Here is a 23472-nt window from a genome sequence, read left to right as displayed (position 1 = left end):
GTGCTGGTGGGTTAGGGGCCAGGTCTGTAACTAGTGTCTGTCTGTCTCCAGGTCCAGGAGGAGAAGAGGGGGGAACATGGTGCTGGTGGGTTAGGGGCCAGGTCTGTAACTAGTGTCTGTCTCCAGGTCCAGGAGGAGAAGAGGGGGAACATGATGCTGGTGGGTTAGGGGCCAGGTCTGTAACTAGTGTCTGTGTCCAGGTCCAGGAGGAGAAGAGGGGGGAACATGGTGCTGGTGGGTTAGGGGCCAGGTCTGTAACTAGTGTCTGTCTGTCTCCAGGTCCAGGAGGAGAAGAGGGGGAACATGGTGCTGGTGGGTTAGGGGCCAGGTCTGTAACTAGTGTCTGTCTCCAGGTCCAGGAGGAGAAGAGGGGGAACATGGTGCTGGTGGGTTAGGGGCCAGGTCTGTAACTAGTGTCTGTCTGTCTCCAGGTCCAGGAGGAGAAGAGGGGGAACATGGTGCTGGTGGGTTAGGGGCCAGGTCTGTAACTAGTGTCTGTCTCCAGGTCCAGGAGGAGAAGAGGGGGAACATGGTGCTGGTGGGTTAGGGGCCAGGTCTGTAACTAGTGTCTGTCTGTCTCCAGGTCCAGGAGGAGAAGAGGGGAACATGGTGCTGGTGGGTTAGGGGCCAGGTCTGTAACTAGTGTCTGTCTGTCTCCAGGTCCAGGAGGAGAAGAGGGGGAACATGGTGCTGGTGGGTTAGGGGCCAGGTCTGTAACTAGTGTCTGTCTGTCTCCAGGTCCAGGAGGAGAAGAGGGGGAACATGGTGCTGGTGGGTTAGGGGCCAGGTCTGTAACTAGTGTCTGTCTGTCTCCAGGTCCAGGAGGAGAAGAGGGGGAACATGGTGCTGGTGGGTTAGGGGCCAGGTCTGTAACTAGTGTCTGTCTGTCCCAGGTCCAGGAGGAGAAGAGGGGGAACATGGTGCTGGTGGGTTAGGGGCCAGGTCTGTAACTAGTGTCTGTGTTCCAGGTCCAGGAGGAGAAGAGGGGGAACATGGTGCTGGTGGGTTAGGGGCCAGGTCTGTAACTAGTGTCTGTCTCCAGGTGATGGTGGGTTAGGGGCCAGGTCTGTAACTAGTGTCTGTCTGTCTCCAGGTCCAGGAGGAGAAGAGGGGGAACATGGTGCTGGTGGGTTAGGGGGCCAGGTCTGTAACTAGTGTCTGTCTGTCTCCAGGTCCAGGAGGAGAAGAGGGGGAACATGGTGCTGGTGGGTTAGGGGCCAGGTCTGTAACTAGTGTCTGTCTGTCTCCAGGTCCAGGAGGAGAAGAGGGGGGAACATGGTGCTGGTGGGTTAGGGGCCAGGTCTGTAACTAGTGTCTGTCTGTCTCCAGGTCCAGGAGGAGAAGAGGGGGAACATGGTGCTGGTGGGTTAGGGGCCAGGTCTGTAACTAGTGTCTGTCTCCAGGTCCAGGAGGAGAAGAGGGGGAACATGGTGCTGGTGGGTTAGGGGCCAGGTCTGTAACTAGTGTCTGTCTGTCTCCAGGGCCAGGAGGAGAAGAGGGGGAACATGGTGCTGGTGGGTTAGGGGCCAGGTCTGTAACTAGTGTCTGTCTGTCTCCAGGTCCAGGAGGAGAAGAGGGGGAACATGGTGCTGGTGGGGAAGGTGATGATGCCCTGTTCCCGTGGTCAGGAGCAGGTCCACCGTCTCGTCCTATCACAGCCTCAGCTCCACAGAGTGCACCGCCTCCTGCTGACATAGGCTCCACCCACAACCCGCCCTGCTGACATAGGCTCCACCTTCAACCAGCCCCCGTTGCTCCTTCCATCTGTCTGTCTTTGAAGTTTTTAGGATAAACATTGGGGGGTGTTCATACGCAGACAGTGCTTGACTTGGGCCGGGAGCTCTCTGAACCGAGATCCAGCGCCTTCATTAGTTCTATTGCCTGAGGTCCTTTCTGCAGTTATTGCATAGTTCTGGAACCTGAATATAACCGGTAGCATCACCCAGCATCAGTACCGGCTCCAAATCAAGCACTGTTCATACGTACAGAACAGGTAGAGGACTAATACACTGCTGTGGGGTCATACACTCCCTCTGCAGAGCACAGCGCCCGCAACGCCAGGATAGTGGGTTCGATTCCCGGGACCACCTATACACAAATATATACACGCATGACTGCAAAACACTTTGGATAAAAGCGTCTGCTAAGTGGGATATTATATTCTATATTACCTACACCCACACTACACTGTCTGCTGAGGGTGATGCTGTCTGTCTGCTGAGGGTGATGCTCCCTGCTAAACGTCTTACTGAGGGTGATGCTGCCTGCTAAACGTCTTACTGTCTGTCTGCTGAGGGTGATGCTGTCTGTCTGCTGAGGGTGATGCTGTCTGTCTGCTGAGGGTGATGCTGTCTGTCTGCTGAGGGTGATGCTGCCTGCTAAACGTCTTACTGTCTGTCTGCTGAGGGTGATGCTGTCTGTCTGCTGAGGGTGATGCTGTCTGTCTGCTGAGGGTGATGCTGCCTGCTGAGGGTGATGCTGTCTGTCTGCTGAGGGTGATGCTGTCTGTCTGCTGAGGGTGATGCTGTCTATCTGCTGAGGGTGATGCTGTCTGTCTGCTGAGGGTGATGCTGTCTGTCTGCTGAAGGTGATGCTGTCTGTCTGCTGAGGGTGATGCTGTCTGTCTGCTGAGGGTGATGCTGTCTGTCTGCTGAGGGTGATGCTGTCTGTCTGCTGAGGGTGATGCTGCCTGCTACACTCATCTTTTATTTATGACATTTATTTAAAATGGTCAATGCACGTTGGGCCCTATTTAGACTTGACATAAGTTACTTACGGGGGGCGTGGCTTAATTTATTTCATATTTATTTCACATAAATGCCAGTAAATTGTTACCTGCTTGGTTGTAATCTGTTGAAGTACTATTTCAGAATCAAGAGCTAATATATCAATGTGTATTACAGGTGAGGTGATGAGACTCATTTCGCTGTGTAGAATGACTCCGGGTCATCATTAGCCTTCATTAAACTACTGACTGGTCACACCACATGCCTCATCAGTTACTGGCTGTAGTTAACCTCATCAGTTACTGGCTGTAGTTAACCTCATCAGTTACTGGCTGTAGTTAACCTCATCAGTTACTGGCTGTAGTTAACCTCATCAGTTACTGGCTGTAGTTAACCTCATCAGTTACTGGCTGTAGTTAACCTCATCAGTACTACTGGCTGTAGTTACACCATCCTCATCAGTTACTGGCTGTAGTTAACCTCATCAGTTACTGGCTGTAGTTAACCTCATCAGTTACTGGCTGTAGTTAACCTCATCAGTTACTGGCTGTAGTTAACCTCATCAGTTACTGGCTGTAGTTAACCTCATCAGTTACTGGCTGTAGTTAACCTCATCAGTTACTGGCTGTAGTTAACCTCATCAGTTACTGGCTGTAGTTAACCTCATCAGTTACTGGCTGTAGTTAACCTCATCAGTTACTGGCTGTAGTTAACCTCATCAGTTACTGGCTGTAGTTAACCTCATCAGTTACTGGCTGTAAAACAACATCTTGGCCAAAGAAGCTTTGTTTTTTTCACAACGAAAAAAGTGTCACATTGGTTCATAAAGGCTTTCTCATCTCTGCTATGAAGTATCACACTGGTTCATAAAGGCTTTATCGTTTTAATAACCAAGTTATATTGGCATTATTTTCATGGCATTGTTGGCTTTACTTACATTATCATTGGAGATAATATATTAACATGGTATTCATTATCATTTTATGCATTATGTAGAGATTAGTGATTTATAGATAATGTATCTACTCTTATGATTGAGGGGATTGTGTAACTCTCCACCCTGTCGCCTATCTCTGTGTACCCGGCAGGTAGCTTAGTGGGTAAGAGCGTTGTGCCAGTAACCGAAAGGTCGCTGGTTCTAATCTAAATGACGTAAATGTAAATGTACCCTGTTGCTAGCATATAATGTGTCTCTGTGCTCTATGCATCCCGTTGGTAGGATTTAATATATCTCTGTAACATCTTCAAGTGTACTATATTCAAAGAACATCCAGTCTGCTAGTAACAATACCCAATTGTACAGCTAGGTGGCGTAGGCAGACCACGTATTACCATCAATCTACTACAACCCTGTCACGAGCCGCTCCATGCGCCAAAGGGTATTTCAAATCAAAATCACATTTTATTGGTCACATACACGTATTTAGCAGATGTTATTGCGGGTGGAGCGAAATGCTTGTAACCTTTATTTGTGTGCGACTGATGGAACTTTCCAGAGTCCTGTGTCTCTGTCTCTCTGTCTCCGCTGTAACCTGTCACTCCCAGTGCTGTTACCATTACTGCTGCGTAGGGTTTGCAAAATTACAGTAACTTTAACATAATTCCCAGGTTTTTCAGAAATCCCGGTTGGAAGATTCACGTTATCTGGCAGAAATAAACAGGAAATCCAGGAATCCTCAAACCGGGATTTCTGGAAAACCTGAGAATTTGGGGAAAGTAACCAGTATTTTGCCACCCTATCGCTGTTACACCACTGTAATGTTACTGCTCTTACCACTATTACGTTACTGTAACCACCTGAACAATAAAGAAGCTGCAGGAGAAGGAATGCCATGCTGTCTGTCTGTCTGTCTGTCTGTCTGTCTGTCTGTCGATGCTCGTCAGAGCCTATCCACTTTCATTAATAGAATATACATTTATATCCCACAGTTTTCATATATTTCAGGTTATTATACATTCCATAATTTACATTTCAAATAACTTCGTACAATTTGATTGGTCAGAGGGTCAGGTACACTCAGGGTTCTAAAGTGCGACTCCATCTTGCAGTGTGACCTGGACTTTTATTTTGAGAGCACCAATGTGACTAAAAGAAAATCCAATAAAACATTCAAATGCGTAACAACGTTTCACCACAACACTGAAAGCCGATTTATGTTTGGGCGTGACGCAATTGCGGAGCCTCCGGAAGTCTGCGGAGGCCAAAATCAAGCTCCGTGCGGTGATGCCGTGCGCCTCCAATATTTTGTAACAACGCGGAGTACTCTGTATACCTCCACACTGACGTGATTGGTTGGCGGTAGGTGGGGGCGGTACGTCCTGTATAAACACAAACTCCCTTGACAGCAGCTCTGCTCTGCAAAGTGCAAGAAGTATGAATGCCCTGATTTCTGCAGAGGCCACATCACAGTAAATGCTGTACAGACCTCGGGTTGACCAATCAGAGCCTTACACCCGATGTCCACCACAGGTCCTAATCCAGGCACTTGTCATCTCCCGTCTGGATTACTGCAACTCGCTGTTGGCTGGGCTCCCTGCCTGTGCCATTAAACCCCTACAACTCATCCAGAATGCCGCAGCCCGTCTGGTGTTCAACCTTCCCAAGTTCTCTCACGTCACCCCGCTCCTCCGCACACTCCACTGGCTTCCAGTTGAAGCTCTCATCTGCTACAAGACCATGGTGCTTGCCTACGGAGCTGTGAGGGGAACGGCACCTCCGTACCTTCAGGCTCTGATCAGTCCCTACACCCAAACGAGGGCATTGCGTTCATCCACCTCTGGCCTGCTGGTCCCCCTACTTCTGCGGAAGCACAGTTCCCACTCAGCCCAGTCAAAACTGTTCGCTGCCCTGGCACCCCAATGGTGGAACAAGCTTCCTCACGACGCCAGGACAGCGGAGTCACTCACCACCTTCCGGAGACACTTGAAACCCCACCTCTTTAAGGAATACCTGGGATAGGATAAAGTAATCCTTCTACCCCCCCTTACCCCACCCCAAAGAAAGAAAAATATATATATATATTATTGTAAAGTGGTTATCCCACTGGCTATAAGGTGAATGCACCAATTTGTAAGTCGCTCTGGATAAGAGCGTCTGCTAAATGACATAAATGTAAATGTAATGTCTAACCTGCATTTTCCGTCCTTGACGCATGTGCTTCGTTTTTCAACTAGCTAAAAGCTAGCTAGTTTGAGTCTGTGTGTGTTTCCGTTTGTACCAACGCATGGTAAAGCAACGCAGTGAGCAGTGAGGCAGCCCCAATGAGTTGGATGCATCTGGTGGACATGACGCTTTACAGCTCAAACAAGACAGGCTGCCTGCCGCAGTTGTCACTAGTTTTAATTTTTTTTAGGGGGTTGATCGGCTTTTTAATATTGCAGATAGATTGTAACTTCTATCAATGTAATTGTCTGCATCACTTCCAATCTCCCCATATGTTTTTTCCCCGCAAATATATATATATATATACACATACATACATATACAGTTGAAGTCGGAAGTTTACATACACTAAGTTGACTGTCACAAGTAATTTTTCCAACAATTGTTTACAGACAGATTATTTCCCTTATAATTCACTGTATCACAATTCCAGTGGGTCAGAAGTTTACATACACTAAATTGACTGTGCCTTTAAACAGCTTGGAAAATTCCAGAAAATGATGTCATGGCTTTAGAAGCTTCTGATAGGCTAATTGACATCATTTTAGTCAATTGGAGGTGTACCTGTGCTGTGGATGTATTTCAAGGCCTACCTTCAAACTCAGTGCCTCTTTGCTTGACATCATGGGAAAATCTAAAGAAATCAGCCAAGACCTCAGAAAAAGAATTGTAGACCTCCACAAGTCTGATTCATCCTTGGGAGCAATTTCCAAACGCCTGAAGGTACCACGTTCATCTGTACAAACAATAGTACACAAGTATAAACACCATGGGACCACGCAGCCGTCATACCGCTCAGGAAGGAGACGCGTTCTGTCTCCTAGAGATGAACGTACTTTGGTGCGAAAAGTGCAAATCAATCCCAGAACAACAGCAAAGGACCTTGTGAAGATGCTGGAGGAAACAGGTACAAAAGTATTTATATTCACAGTAAAACGAGTCCTATATCGACATAACCTGAAAGGCCGCTCAGCAAGGAAGAAGCCACAGCTCCAAAGCCGCCATAAAAAAGCCAGACTACGGTTTGCAACTGCACATGGAGAAATGTCCTCTGGTCTGATGAAACAAATCAATTTAGAACATTTTTGACAAGGGTTTTCCTGGATTTTTTTGTTGTTATTCTGTCTCTCACTGTTTAAATAAACCTACCATTAAAATTATAGACTGATCATGTCTTTGTCAGTGGGCAAACGTACAAAATCAGCAGGGGATCAAATACTTTTTTCCCTCACTTTATATATATATATATATATATATATATGTATATATATACACATACATATACACACACATACATACATATACACATATCCTTTAAAAATATATATTTCCCTTCATTACTTTCCAACCCCACCACCCCTTCCCTAATTGGAGTAAACTAGTGAACAACAATGCTTAAGCCTCTACTTCCAGGTTATACATACTATATACATTTTATGGACACAGTCAATTTTACAATAATTATATTTTGTTTGTTTTTACTCCTGAACTTCTTCTACTCTCAACCTCTCCGATCATTTTTATGATGTCCATCCGGTTTGCCTCTACATGCCATATCCCCCAAACTGTTTCACAAAGGTTCTCAACCTATATACTTATTATGGACACAGTATGTTTTACATTAGTTATTTTGTTGTTATTAGTGGTTATTAGTCCCAACCTTCAGCTCCATTCAACCCCTCCCATCTATCTCTTAACACCATCCATTGGATTTCTACTTCTATATCAACTGTACTGTGATGTTTTACAAAAGTTCTGAACCCTTCTATTCTCATTGTTTCTACAGATTATAAATTTAAAATAAACATTTTTGCTAAAAGTATTATTATATTATTGATCGATTGACTATGACTTTTCAGATCACCCAGTAATGCTATCTGCAGGGTTAGTTCCAGGTAAATATTGCAATCCTTCAGCCATTCCTGGATCTGTGACCAAAAACAAGCTACAAATGGACAGAACTCTTCGCAGCAAAATCTGCAGAGCTGGGAAGATTGTATCCCCCATATAAATAACATTCTATTGGTTGCAAGAAATTTGTATAATATATATATATATATATATTTATTTTTTTGCGTATCAGTTCATAAACCATTTGCCATGGAATCGGTACATCAAAAATCTCTTCCCAACTATTTTGCAATCTATATGGGACGGCTGTCAATCCTTTGGTCCTTAAATGAAACTGGTATACTTTGTTTTTTATCACAGTTTTCCTTAACCAATTATGTCCTTTAATGCAAGACCGACAGACAAGTTCCTTACTTTTTCCCCCTTCGACTTTCCTCTTACATTTTTGCGGTAAGGCTACAATTATTTGGTTGTAATTTTGGGTAGAGCAGACATTTCCATATGTTTTTGTTAGCTGCATGTGCGACATAACTCCACCAGTCCTAACGATGATATAATTTACGAAGATTATACCTTTTTTTTTATTTTTTTTATTTTTAAGTTTTTTTAATCAATTAGTAAATTTGAGTTTAACCACAATATTTGTTGCATTATTTGTTCTGTCGTTTTCTGGAGGATTAAATTGAAATTGCAACCAACTTTCTATGGCTTGTTTTAGAAATAGTGATATTTGGGAGATGATTTCCTTTTCAAATAACTGAAAGTGAGAGGTTGTAATCTGAATAAAGGGAAAAGGGACATTCTTGAACATTGGGTGAGACAATCTTACTAATTTGCTAGAGAACCAGTTTGGATTTAAGTATAACTTTTGTATGACTGATGCTTTTAGTGATAGGTCTAATGCTTTAATATTTAATAATTTCTGTCCTCCTAATTAATATTCATTATATAAATAGGCCCGTTTAATTTTGTCTGGCTTGTCGTTCCAAATAAAATTGAATATATTTTTCTCATATAAATAAAAAAACTGTTTACTAGGCGTAGGCAAGACCATAAGCAAATAGGTAAACTGGGATATTACTAAAGAGTTAATCAGGGTGATTTTTCCAAAAATAGACAGGTATTTACCTTTCCATGGTAGCAAGATCTTATCTATTTTTGCTAACTTTCTATTAAAATGTATTGGAGTGAGATCATCTATTTCTTGTGGGATATGTATTCCGAGTATATCCACATCACCATCAGACCATTTTATTGGTAAACTACACGGTAATGTACATTTTTGATTTTTTAGTGATCCAATACGTAATATAATACATATTATCCATATTATTTATCATAATTTGGTTGTAATCTAGAGAGGTTACAAAATGTATCTAGATCCTCTATGAGGCTGTGGAGGGATTCAAGTTGTGGATTTAAAAGAAAACATGAATCATCAGCGTACAATGACACCTTTGTTTTTAAGCCCTAGATTTCTAATCCCTTGATATTATTGTTGGATCTGATTTTAATAGCTAACATTTCGATGGCCACAATAAATAGATATGCCGATAGTGGACAACCTTGTTTCACTCCTCTTGACAGTTAAAAACTGTCGGAGAAATAGCCATTATTTACTATTTTACACCTAGGGTTACTATACATGATTTTGACCCATTTTATAAGAGATTCTCCAAAATTGAAATGCTCCAGGCATTTATATATAAACCCCAGTCGTACTTTATCAAATGCCTTTTCAAAGTCTGCTATGAATAGCAGGCCTGGTTTCCCAGATTTTTCATAGTGTTCTATTGTTTCCAGTACTTGCCTTATATTATCTCCAATGTATCTTCCATGTAAAAATCCTGTCTGTTTAGAATGAATAATGTCCGACAATACCTTTTTAATTCTATGCGCTATACATTTTGCAAAATTTTTTGCATCACAACACTGAAGTGTAAGGGGCCTCCAATTGTTTTAATGGATTGGATCTTTAGATTTCCCACTTGTATCCTGTTTCAGTAATAATAAAATCAGACCTTCTTCTTGAGTGTCTGATAATCTACCATTTACATAGGAGTGGTTAAAACATGCTAATAATGGTCCTCTGAGTGTATCAAAAAAGGTTTGGCATACCTCAACTAGTATGCCATCCAACCCTGGAGTTTTCACGGACTTAAAGTCTTTTAACAGCATCCAGAAGTTCCTCCTCTGTAATTTCACCTTCACATGAGTCTTTCTGTATGGCTGTTAATTTTACATTATCAATAAATAAAAAAATCCATACAATTAGCTTCAGTTAGAGGAGATGGAGGTGACTGAAACAAAAACATATGCTTAAAGTACTTCCTCCTTCAAAATATAATTTGGTGAATCATGGGTGACTCCGTCATTTGTAACCAGTTTCAGTATATTATTTTTGTATCATTTCTATGCTGAAGATTTAAAAAGAATTTGGTGCATTTTTCCTCATATTCCATCCAGTTTGCTTTATTTTTTATAATATATTACACTTGATCTTTCTTGAATAAGTTCCTCCATTTCTTTTAGTTTTTTCTCTAATTTATTTTGAGCCTCTATGTTACAGTTTTTATTGCTATCTATCTGTTCTGTTAGACCTTCGATTTCCTTTGTTAGTATGGACTCTTTTGACCTAAATTGCTTTTGTTTTCGAGATGAATACTGAATTGCATGGCCTCTAAAAAGGCACATTTAAAAGTGTCCCATACAATAAGGGGATTTACTGTACCTACAGTGGGGAGAACAAGTATTTGATACACTGCCGATTTTGCAGGTTTTCCTACTTACAAAGCATGTAGAGGTCTGTAATTTTTATCATAGGTACACTTCAACTGTGAGAGACGGAATCTAAAACAAAAATCCAGAAAATCACATTGTATGATTTTTAAGTAATTAATTTGCATTTTATTGCATGACATAAGTATTTGATACATCAGAAAAGCAAAACTTAATATTTGGTACAGAAACCTTTGTTTGCAATTACAGAGATCATACGTTTCCTGTAGGTCTTGACCAGGTTTGCACACACTGCAGCAGGGATTTTGGCCCACTCCTCCATACAGACCTTCTCCAGATCCTTCAGGTTTCGGGGCTGTCGCTGGGCAATACGGACTTTCAGCTCCCTCCAAAGATTTTCTATTGGGTTCAGGTCTGGAGACTGTGTATCTATCTCTAATACAGGTTAGTGTGTGTATCTATCTCTAACTCCTGAGTGGCGCAGTGGTCTAAGGCACTGCTTTGCAGTGCTAACTGTGCCACTAGAGATCCTGGTTCGAATCCAGGCTCTGTCGCAGCCGGCCGCGACCGGGAGACTCATGGGCGGCGCACAATTGGTCCAGGGTAGGGGAGGGAATGGCCGGCAGGGATGTAGCTCAGTTGATAGAGCATGGCGTTTGCAACGCCAGGGTTGTGGGTTCGATTCCCACGGGGGGCCAGTATAAAGAAAAAAATAAATAATATGTATTCACTAACTGTAAGTCGCTCTGGATAAGAGCATCTGCTAAATGACGTAAATGTAATACAGGTTAGTGTGTGTATCTATCTCTAATACAGGTTAGTGTGTGTATCTATCTCTAATACAGGTTAGTGTGTATCTATCTCTAATACAGGTTAGTGTTACAGGCAACGTTAGCAGAGACTGTATTCACGGTAAACCCTGTCGCTGTATTTGTCGGCACAATCGGAAATGACTTTTACATTTCTATCATGCAAATCGGTAACACTTCAGCGATCCAGATTGAATAGGGCCTTTAGCCGGTCTAAGGAAGCTGGCATGTGCCTAGCTGACTAAAATCCACAGAGAAGAACGTTTCTGAAGAATTTCACCAACAGAGTGGAGCAGAGACCAGGCTTTGTGGAATCTACCTCCAACTTCATCGATTCGCCCAAGGTCAATACTGATTTATTTATTTTTATTATATAACTCCTACTAGAACGTATGTAGTCCTCTGTAGTAACATGCCTTTCTTTGATTGCTGAAATCCATACGTTTTCTAAAAATGTTAAGCAAACACAGCCACCGACTGTTGGCTCATTGCTGTTGCCCTAATATGGCAACTCAGAGCAAATGCGCATGTGCCAATTGAATCTCAACAAGGAAACAGTTGGCGGTCGAAATTCATCAAACGTCCTTCACTACGGAGTGGAGTTTAGTCCCCTAGCATGTGCCTAGCTACAATAATGCTAATCTCTAATGTTAATCGCTGACTAGGTTTCTGGCTTGCTAAATGCACTAGCAAGGGCAAAGCTAACGTTAGCGCTAATACATGTTGCTAACAGTGGTGGTGTAGATCAGCATGTTATTTGTATAACGGCATGTTCTGAATCAGATAGTCTATTCTAAAATCTTTGTCTAAATGTAACATTATTTTAAATGTGATTAGGGTCCCCTGGGAAACGCTGACCAACACTTTGGTTCCTACCCTGTCATAACTCCTACCTGGCTTTTTAATTTGTTGTCATGCCAACAACACCAACCATAGAATTAGTCATTGTGTTTCTCTGATTCCAACAGTTCACCCAAATGTTTTGATCTACACTGAGTGTACAAAACATTAAGAACACCTGCTCTTTCCATGACATAGACTGACCAGGTGAATCCAGGTGAAAGCTATGATCCCTTATTGATGTCAGCTGTTAAATCCACGTCAATCAGTGTAGATGAAGGGGAGGAGACAGGTTAAAGAAGGATTTTTAAGCCTTGAGACATGGATTGTGTATGTGTGCCATTCAGAGGGTGAATGGGCAAGACAAAATATTGAAGTGCCTTTGAATGGGGTATGGCTGCAACGCTGCTGGGTTTTTCACGCTCAACAGTTTCCCGTGTGTATCAAGAATGGTCCACCACCCAAAGGACATCCAGCCAATTTGACACAACTGTGGGAAGTATTGGAGTCAACGTGGGCCAGCATCCCTGTGGAACGCTTTCGGCACCTTGCAGAGTCCATGCCCCGATGAATTGAGGCTGTTATGAGGGCAAAAGGGGGTGCACCTCAATATTAGGAAGGTGTTCCTAATGGTTGGTATAGAAGTAAAATCACAATATTTGGTTGGAAAAATCGCAATTAGATTTTTTGCCCATATCGTGCAGCCCTACTAACAACCTGGGCCCGGATTCCCAAAAAGCATCTTAAGGCTAAATTCATCTTGGAACGACACGATCCTAACTTAGCCTTTAGATGCTTTGCGAAACCGGGCCTTGGTAACTTTACCAGTATATGCAAACATTTGCTGGCAACAGAAAGAAAGGAAAAGTGATATGTTCTTCAGGAGATGTGCTTCGAAAGTAAGTAGGATTCAAACAGGCCCAATTTAGGCTATATCACTATCAATTTAAAAACTATTTTCCTGGTGCTCCTAAATGTTATGTGGTGCTATCAATGAAACTTTTTTAAATTTAGAGCCCTGGGTAAACTCAAAGCCATGGAAGTCTTCACAGCCTGACCTGTAGCGACTGCTGCTGCTAACAGAGCTGTAGCGACTGCTGCTGCTAACAGAGCTGTAGCGACTGCTGCTGCTAACAGAGCTGTAGTGACTGCTGCTAACAGAGCTGTAGTGACTGCTGCTAACAGAGCTGTAGCGACCTGCTGCTAACAGAGCTGTAGTGACTGCTGCTAACAGAGCTGTAGTGACTGCTGCTGCTAACAGAGCTGTAGTGACTGCTGCTGCTAACAGAGCTGTAGTGACTGCTGCTGCTAACAGAGCTGTAGCGACTGCTGCTGCTAACAGAGCTGTAGCGACCTGCTGCTAACAGAGCTGTAGCGACTGCTGCTGCTAACAGAGCTGTAGTGACTGCTGCTGCTAACAGAGCTGTAGCGACTGCTGCTGCTAACAGAGCTGTAGCGACTGCTGCTAACAGAGCTGTAGCGACTGCTGCTAACAGAGCTGTAGCGACTGCTGCTAACAGAGCTGTAGTGACTGCTGCTAACAGAGCTGTAGTGACTGCTGCTAACAGAGCTGTAGCGACTGCTGCTGCTAACAGAGCTGTAGCGACTGCTGCTGCTAACAGAGCTGTAGCGACTGCTGCTGCTAACAGAGCTGTAGCGACTGCTGCTAACAGAGCTGTAGTGACTGCTGCTAACAGAGCTGTAGCGACTGCTGCTAACAGAGCTGTAGCGACTGCTGCTAACAGAGCTGTAGCGACTGCTGCTAACAGAGCTGTAGCGAGCTGCTGCTAACAGAGCTGTAGCGACTGCTGCTGCTAACAGAGCTGTAGCGACTGCTGCTGCTAACAGAGCTGTAGCGACTGCTGCTGCTAACAGAGCTGTAGCGACTGCTGCTAACAGAGCTGTAGCGACTGCTGCTAACAGAGCTGTAGCGACTGCTGCTAACAGAGCTGTAGTGACCTGCTGCTGCTAACAGAGCTGTAGCGACTGCTGCTAACAGAGCTGTAGCGACTGCTGCTAACAGAGCTGTAGCGACTGCTGCTAACAGAGCTGTAGTGACCTGCTGCTGCTAACAGAGCTGTAGCGACTGCTGCTAACAGAGCTGTAGCGACCTGCTGCTAACAGAGCTGTAGCGACTGCTGCTAACAGAGCTGTAGCGACCTGCTGCTAACAGAGCTGTAGTGACCTGCTGCTGCTAACAGAGCTGTAGCGACTGCTGCTAACAGAGCTGTAGCGACCTGCTGCTAACAGAGCTGTAGCGACTGCTGCTAACAGAGCTGTAGCGACCTGCTGCTAACAGAGCTGTAGTGACCTGCTGCTGCTAACAGAGCTGTAGTGACTGCTGCTAACAGAGCTGTAGCGACTGCTGCTAACAGAGCTGTAGTGACCTGCTGCTGCTAACAGAGCTGTAGCGACCTGCTGCTAACAGAGCTGTAGCGACTGCTGCTGCTAACAGAGCTGTAGCGACTGCTGCTAACAGAGCTGTAGTGACTGCTGGAGCTGTGTAGCCTGTAGATATCCCTTCTATGGTTTATAGGATCTCGGAATGATGAGAACTGCTCCAGTCCAACACAACGTTGGGACAAACAGAGATGACAGCTATGAAGCATGTTTATTTATGTTTTTGTCATAAAAACGTATCAAAAAAAGTATTTAAATACACATTCAACTGGTAGGACTAAAGCCACATCAATGCTGACCTTGTCTCTTCAGAAACAGACAAATAACGGTTTAATTTTCACTTCATAATGTGTTAAAGGTGAACAAATTTAAGCTTGCAGTAGATCAGAATAAAACATTAAAAAATGTGACTACATTGTCTTTTATTCACAGCACACGTACATTGATTAAAGTGTAAAAGGCCTCCTAGGTGTGGTGATCACTGCCAGGGTGTTTGTCTGCCCAGGACTCTGTTGGTGATTCTCTGCAACACAAAGGATTCAATCACTACGGTTGATTCATTCACTACGGATGATTCATTCACTACGGTTGATTCATTCACTACGGTTGATTCATTCACTATGGTTGATTACTTTACTACAATTGATTCAATCACTATGGTTGATTCATTCACTATGGTTGATTCCTTTACTACAATTGATTCAATAACATTTACATTTTAGTCATTTAGCAGACGCTCTTATCCAGAGCGACTTACAGTTTAGTGAGTGCATACATTTATTTATTTATTTATAACTATGGTTGATTCATTCACTATGGTTGATTCCTTTACTACAGTTGATTCAATCACTATGGTTGATTCCTTTACTATGGTTGATTCCTTTACTATGGTTGATTCCTTTACTATGGTTGATTCATTCCCTATGGTTGATTCATTCACCCTGAGGAAACTCCTAAAGAATGTAAAATTCATTCTATACTAGTTATGTATACATAATATGTACATAATATTCAATTCTATACAAACAATATACTAATGCTCCTGCAGCCATTATATACTAATGCTCCTGCGGCCATTATATACTAATGCTCCTGCGGCCATTATATACTAATGCTCCTGCGGCCATTATATACTAATGCTCCTGCGGCCATTATATACTAATGCTCCTGTGGCCATTATATACTAATGCTCCTGCGGCCATTATATACTAATGCTCCTGCGGCCATTATATACTAATGCTCCTGCGGCCATTATATACTAATGCTCCTGCGGCCATTATATACTAATGCTCCTGCGGCCATTATATACTAATGCTCTTCCGCCATTATATACTAATGCTCCTGCGGCCATGATATACTAATGCTCCTGCGGCCATTATATACTAATGCTCCTGCGGCCATTATATACTAATGCTCCTGCGGCCATTATATACTAATGCTCCTGCGGCCATTATATACTAATGCTCCTGCGGCCATTATATACTAATGCTCCTGCGGCCATTATATACTAATGCTCCTGCGGCCATTATATACTAATGCTCCTGCGGCCATTATATACTAATGCTCCTGCGGCCATTATATACTAATGCTCCTGCAGCCATTATTTTCTATTATCACTAACACAACGTCTACGTCCCAAATGGCACCCTATTCCTTATATAGTGCACTACTTTAGACCAGGGCCCATGCAGTAGAGAGTAGAGTTGTGGGTTTGAACAGCCTACTACCTTGTTGTAGAGCTGAGCGTTGAGTCTGTAAGAGCGGTACTTCTCTCTCCTCTTCTCCTCCTCTCTCCTCCTCTGCACCTCTGGCAGCTGCTCATATATCCTGATGGGGAGAGAGGGGGGAGGAGGGGGGAGATGACAGAGCTACATGTCTTCGCACATAGACTCCCGTAAATTGTATTGTGTCAGGCACGTTCTCAATAAACCAGATATACCCGAGGACTACCGTTGATATGGCCTTATAGGACTGAATCATTTGAATATGTTTGGAGGAGCACGTCTTTGGTAACCGGACAAGAGGCGCTCTTTGGAAATTGGGAGGGATACAAGCTGAATGGAGTATGCACTGCAGGTAGGAATAGAAGCTGAACAGAGTATGCACCGCAGGTAGGGATACAAGCTGAATGGAGTATGCACTGCAGGTAGGAATACAAGCTGAACAGAGTATGCACCGCAGGTAGGAATACAAGCTGAATGGAGTATGCACTGCAGGTAGAATGCAAGCAGAATGGAGTATGCAGGTAGGCCTATGTGAATAATGAAAAAGCAGGATGTCAAAAGCCTCAGGAGTAGACCATTTAGAAACCTTCTATGGATCGGCTCCTGGCTAATGCATGGCAGGGTAATCGGCTCCTGGCTAATGCATGGCAGGGTAATCGGCTCCTGGCTAATGCATGGCAGGGTAATCGGCTCCTGGCTAATGCATGGCAGGGTAATCGGCTCCTGGCTAATGCATGGCAGGGTAATCGGCTCCTGGCTAATGCATGGCAGGGTAATCGGCTCCTGGCTAATGCATGGCAGGGTAATCGGCTCCTGGCTAATGCATGGCAGGGTAATCGGCTCCTGGCTAATGCATGGCAGGGTAATCGGCTCCTGGCTAATGCATGGCAGGGTAATCGGCTCCTGGCTAATGCATGGCAGGGTAATCGGCTCCTGGTTAATGCATGGCAGGGTAATCGGCTCCTGGTTAATGCATGGCAGGGTAATCGGCTCCTGGTTAATGCATGGCAGGGTAATCGTCTCCTGGCTAACGCATGGCAGGGTAAGACAGACTCATTACAGCAGGGCAGCCTACTGAGGGCATGACGTTTCCTGGTCCCAGATCAGTTTGTGCCAACTTAATTGCTGTCATTGATAAGCCAAACATGACAATTCCATAAGGAGTTGGCAAGAGAGCAGAAACAGATCTGGGACCAGGCACCCTTATCTGATATAGAGATCTCTATCTATGCTGTGGGACCTGTGGTCTACGCTGGGTTAGGGTATGATGGGTTAGGGTTATCTATGCTGTGAGACCTGTGGTCTACGCTGGGTTAGGGTATGATGGGTTAGGGTATGATGGGTTAGGGTATGATGGGTTAGGGTATGATGGGTTAAGGTATGATGGGTTAGGGTACGATGGGTTAGGGTACGATGGGTTAGGGTACGATGGGTTAGGGTACGATGGGTTAGGGTACGATGGGTTAGGGTATGATGGGTTAAGGTATGATGGGTTAAGGTATGATGGGTTAAGGTATGATGGGTTAGGGTATGATGGGTTAAGGTATGATGGGTTAGGGTATGATGGGTTAGGGTATGATGGGTTAGGGTATGATGGGTTAGGGTATGATGGGTTAGGGTATGATGGGTTAGGGTATGATGGGTTAGGGTATGATGGGTTAGGGTATGATGGGTTAGGGTATGATGGGTTAGGGTACGATGGGTTAAGGTATGATGGGTTAGGGTTATCTATGCTGTGGCACCAACCTCCGCCTCCTCCTGTTGTTAGAGTCTACTTCCTGTTGCTGACCTGACCGTCTGATAGCACACAGGAGAGGGGAGGGGTTATGGGGAGAGGGGAGGGGTTATGGGGAGAGGGGAGGGGTTATGGGGGAGGGGGGAGGGGTTATGGGGAGAGGGGAGGGGTTATGGAGGGAACATAGGAGAGGGAGGGGGTTATGGGGAGAGGGGGAGGGGTTATGGGGACAGGGGAGGGGTTATGGGGGAACAGAGGAGAGGGGAGGGGTTATGGGGAGAGGGAAGGGTTATGGGAGGGGAACAGAGGAGAGGGGAGGGGGTTATGGGGAGAGGGAGGGGGTTATGAGAGGGGGAACAGAGGAGAGGGGAGGGGTTATGGGGCACAGAGGAGAGGGAGGGGTTATGGGAGGGGAACAGAGGAGAGGGGAGGGGTTATGGGGAGAGGGGAGGGGGTTATGAGAGGGGAACAGAGGAGAGGGGAGGGGTTATGAGAGGGGAACAGAGGAGAGGGGAGGGGTTATGGGGAGAGGGGAGGGGTTATGAGAGGGGAACAGAGGAGAGGGGAGGGGTTATGGGGCACAGAGGAGAGGGGAGGGGTTATGGGGAGAGGGGAGGGGAACAGAGGAGAGGGGAGGGGTTATGAGAGGGGAACAGAGGAGAGGGGAGGGGTTATGGGGCACAGAGGAGAGGGGAGGGGTTATGGGAGGGGTTATGAGAGGGGAACAGAGGAGAGGGGAGGAGTTATGAGGAGAGGGGAGGGGTTATGAGGCACAGAGGAGAGGGGAGGGGTTATAGGAGGAGAGGGGAGGGGTTATGAGGCACAGAGGAGAGGGGAGGGGTTATAGGAGGAGAGGGGAGGGGTTATGAGGCACAGAGGAGAGGGGAGGGGTTATGGGGGGAACAAACACAATGTGATACGTTTATGGAAAATTATTTCCACTTGATAATAATTAAAATTAGAGACATCCTCATTGAAAATGAAAAGCACAATGTTTAATGCATGCTAAAAAGCCGAGCTGATTAAAGGCAACATAAATCCAGGTTTACTGTCTAGACCGCTGCACCATCTCCTTCGTTGGAACGGCTCGTTGGAACACCGCTGTGCCTTGGGAGAGAAGACGGCACAAATCAGCCATGTTTAACAAACCTATTGGGTTGTTGAGTCTTCAGAGTCGGTGGATACAAGAGCCTGAAGGTTTGGGAGATCCTGAGAGGGCTGGGGACTGGGGGAGGGGGAGTGGACTGGGAGGGGGTACCGTAGTGGCTGGGGGAGGGTTGAGTTGGGGACGGGGGTTGGTACCTGTAGGTTTGGGGACTGGGGGGGAGGGTTGGTACCTGTAGGTTTGGGGACTGGGGGAGGGTTGGTACCTGTTAGTTTGGGGACTGGGGGGGAGGGTTGGTACCTGTAGGTTTGGGGACTGGGGGGAGGGTTGGTACCTGTAGGTTTGGGGACTGGGGAGGGTTGGTACCTGTTGGTTTGGGGACTGGGGGGAGGGTTGGTACCTGTTGGTTTGGGGACTGGGGGAGGGTTGGTACCTGTAGGTTTGGGGACTGGGGGAGGGTTGGTACCTGCAGGTTTGGGGACTGGGGGGAGGGTTGGTACCTGCAGGTTTGGGGACTGGGGGGGAGGGTTGGTACCTGTTGGTTTGGGGACTGGGGGAGGGTTGGTACCTGTTGGTTTGGGGACTGGGGGAGGGGCTTGGTACCTGTTGGTTTGGGGACTGGGGGGAGGGTTGGTACCTGTTGGTTTGGGGACTGGGGGAGGGTTGGTACCTGTTGGTTTGGGGACTGGGGGGAGGGTTGGTACCTGTTGGTTTGGGGACTGGGGGAGGCTTGGTACCTGTTGGTTTGGGGACTGGGAGTTGGGTTGGTACCTGTAGGTTTGGGGACTGGGGGAGGGTTGGTACCTGTTGGTTTGGGCAGTCTCCCTGGTCCTCCAGGGCGGTTGAACAGCTGGTGTCTCTCTCTGCTGAAGACGACCTGCAGCTTCCTCTCCTCCACCTGCAGCACCAGACGCTTCACCCTCTCCCGAGACCGAGACACAAACTCTGGACGACGCAGCTCCAAAGCTTCCTACAGGGGTTGGAGAGGAGCTATATCAGCTTAATAGGGTTGGAGAGGAGCATGTTTGACCTTTGACCAACAACGTTGGTAACAGACACAACGCAGGTAACAGACACAACACAGGTAACAGACAACGCAGGTAACAGACACAACACAGGTAACAGACAACGCAGGTAACAGACACAACGCAGGTAACAGACACAACACAGGTAACAGACACAACGCAGGTAACAGACACTGTTGGTAACAGACAACGCAGGTAACAGACACAACGTAGGTAACAGACACTGTTGGTAACAGACACAACGCAGGTAACAGACACAACGCAGGTAACAGACACAACGCAGGTAACAGACACAACGCAGGTAACAGACACAACGTAGGTAACAGACACAACGCAGGTAACAGACACAACGCAGGTAACAGACACATTGCAGGTAACAGACAACGCAGGTAACAGACAACGCAGGTAACAGACACAACGCAAGTAACAGACACAACGCAGGTAACAGACACTGTTGGTAACAGACACAACGCAAGTAACAGACACAACGCAGGTAACAGACACTGTTGGTAACAGACACAACGCAGGTAACAGACAACGCAGGTAACAGACACAACGTAGGTAACAGACACAACGCAGGTAACAGACACTGTTGGTAACAGACACAACGCAGGTAACAGACACAACGCAGGTAACAGACACAACGTAGATAACAGACACAACGCAGGTAACAGACACAACGCAGGTAACAGACACAACGTAGGTAACAGACACAACGCAGGTAACAGACACTGTTGGTAACAGACACAACGCAGGTAACAGACACAACGCAGGTAACAGACACAACGTAGATAACAGACACAACGCAGGTAACAGACACAACGCAGGTAACAGACACTGTTGGTAACAGACACAACGTAGGTAACAGACACAATGCAGGTAACAGACACAACGTAGGTAACAGACACAACGCAGGTAACAGACACAACGCAGGTAACAGACACAACGCAGGTAACAGACAACGCAGGTAACAGACACTGTTGGTAACAGACACAACGCAGGTAACAGACACAACGTAGGTAACAGACAACGTAGGTAACAGACACAACGCAGGTAACAGACACTGTTGGTAACAGACACAACGCAGGTAACAGACACAACGTAGGTAACAGACAACGCAGGTAACAGACAACGCAGGTAACAGACACTGTTGGTAACAGACACAAATCAGGTAACAGACACAATGCAGGTAACAGACACAACGCAGGTAACAGACACAACGCAGGTAACAGACACAACGTAGGTAACAGACACAACGCAGGTAACAGACACAACGTAGGTAACAGACACAACGTAGGTAACAGACAACGCAGGTAACAGACACTGTTGGTAACAGACACAACGCAGGTAACAGACACAACGTAGGTAACAGACACAACGCAGGTAACAGACACAACGTAGGTAACAGACACTGTTGGTAACAGACACAACGCAGGTAACAGACAACGCAGGTAACAGACACAACGCAGGTCACAGACACAACGTAGCTAACAGACACTGTTGGTAACAGACACAACGCAGGTAACAGACACAACGCAGGTCACAGACACAACGCAGGTAACAGACACAACGCAGGTAACAGACACAACGCAGGTAACAGACACAACGCAGGTAACAGAGTAGTGAACCAGACCTGTAGAGAGATGCGGACCAGAGCGGCGGGGGCGTTGCCTGTGGGTTCAGGCCCAGGAGGGGTGATGATGCTGGGCTTGTTGTGCTGCCTGTCACTGGGACTCTCCCTGTCAGCCTCCAGCTGGTTGGTCTGTAGTCTGTCTGTCAGTCGCTCCCTGGCAAATCAAAGCACAGTTCTTACAAAAAAAACACAGTTCGAAGTTCTTCGCAAACATTACAATAGAATAATAAAGTGAGAAAGATAAATAAAATATAACATTTCTAAACAAAATAGTAGATTAAGACCTGTCCTGTATGTGTATCTGTCTGAGTGGTTCTCTCCAGGGCCGGGAGGTTCTGCTGTAGGGTTCAAACCAGGCAGGGCCCTGGGGAGGCTGCTGCTCCGGCTGGTTCTCCTTCCTGCTCTCAGCTCTCAGGTCCTCAGCAGGGATGAACCATGACACGCCTGGAAGTAGGAAACAGACATGATGACACGCCTGGAAGTAGGACACAGACATGATGACACGCCTGGAAGTAGGACACAGACATGATGACACGCCTGGAAGTAGGAAACAGACATGATGACACGCCTGGAAGTAGGAAACACAGACATGATGACACGCCTGGAAGTAGGACACAGACATGATGACACGCCTGGAAGTAGGACACAGACATGATGACACGCCTGGAAGTAGGAAACAGACATGATGACACGCCTGGAAGTAGGAAACAGACATGATGACACGCCTGGAAGTAGGAAACAGACATGATGACACGCCTGGAAGTAGGAAACAGACATGATGACACGCCTGGAAGTAGGACACAGACATGATGACACGCCTGGAAGTAGGACACAGACATGATGACACGCCTGGAAGTAGGAAACAGACATGATGACACGCCTGGAAGTAGGAAACAGACATGACGACACGCCTGGAAGTAGGAAACAGACATGACGACACGCCTGGAAGTAGGAAACAGACATGACGACACGCCTGGAAGTAGGAAACACAGACATGATGACACGCCTGGAAGTAGGACACAGACATGATGACACGCCTGGAAGTAGGACACAGACATGATGACACGCCTGGAAGTAGGACACAGACATGATGACACGCCTGGAAGTAGGACACAGACATGATGACACGCCTGGAAGTAGGACACAGACATGATGACACGCCTGGAAGTAGGACACAGACATGATGACACGCCTGGAAGTAGGAAACAGACATGATGACACGCCTGGAAGTAGGAAACAGACATGATGACACGCCTGGAAGTAGGACACAGACATGATGACACGCCTGGAAGTAGGACACAGACATGATGACACGCCTGGAAGTAGGAGACAGACATGATGACACGCCTGGAAGTAGGAAACAGACATGATGACACGCCTGGAAGTAGGAGACACAGACATGATGACACGCCTGGAAGTAGGACACAGACATGATGACACGCCTGGAAGTAGGAAACAGACATGATGACACGCCTGGAAGTAGGAAACACAGACATGATGACACGCCTGGAAGTAGGACACAGACATGATGACACGCCTGGAAGTAGGAAACAGACATGATGACACGCCTGGAAGTAGGAGACAGACATGATGACACGCCTGGAAGTAGGACACAGACATGATGACACGCCTGGAAGTAGGACACAGACATGATGACACGCCTGGAAGTAGGAAACAGACATGATGACACGCCTGGAAGTAGGACACAGACATGATGACACG

General features: G+C 46.0%; 1 protein-coding gene and 2 long non-coding RNA genes across 10 annotated transcripts in view; 2 read left to right on the top strand and 1 right to left on the bottom strand.

The window, feature by feature from the left end:
* dctn1b (dynactin 1b) overlaps window positions 1-2569 on the top strand; it is a 167293-nt gene extending 164724 nt beyond the window's left edge. For 6 of the 8 annotated variants that reach the window (XM_041854446.2, XM_041854445.2, XM_041854444.2 and 3 more), the window contains one exon: window positions 1560-2569. In XM_041854446.2, the coding sequence (XP_041710380.1) occupies window positions 1560-1697 (138 nt within the window). In that variant the 3' untranslated portion in view covers window positions 1698-2569. Of the gene's footprint in view, window positions 1-1064; window positions 1136-1559 lie in introns of those variants that run through there. The other 2 variants (XR_006657597.1, XM_045209081.1) reach the window with 2 other exon arrangements.
* Window positions 225-1135, top strand: LOC123482221. Its single transcript, XR_006657599.1, has 3 exons — window positions 225-583; window positions 969-1042; window positions 1094-1135. It is a non-coding gene; the product is annotated as an uncharacterized LOC123482221 (long non-coding RNA).
* Window positions 2570-2653: 84 nt separating the features above from the next.
* LOC123482220 lies at window positions 2654-4755 on the bottom strand. The gene is made up of 2 exons (XR_006657598.1): window positions 3207-4755; window positions 2654-3147 (listed from the first exon to the last, which is right to left on the bottom strand). It is a non-coding gene; the product is annotated as an uncharacterized LOC123482220 (long non-coding RNA).
* Window positions 4756-23472: the final 18717 nt, after the last annotated feature.

This window comes from Coregonus clupeaformis, chromosome 29 (assembly GCF_020615455.1).
Source record: "Coregonus clupeaformis isolate EN_2021a chromosome 29, ASM2061545v1, whole genome shotgun sequence".
Taxonomy (NCBI): Eukaryota; Metazoa; Chordata; class Actinopteri; order Salmoniformes; family Salmonidae; genus Coregonus; species Coregonus clupeaformis.
The sequence above is the reverse complement of the archived record's forward strand: the minus strand, read 5'-3'. Positions and strand labels throughout refer to the sequence as shown.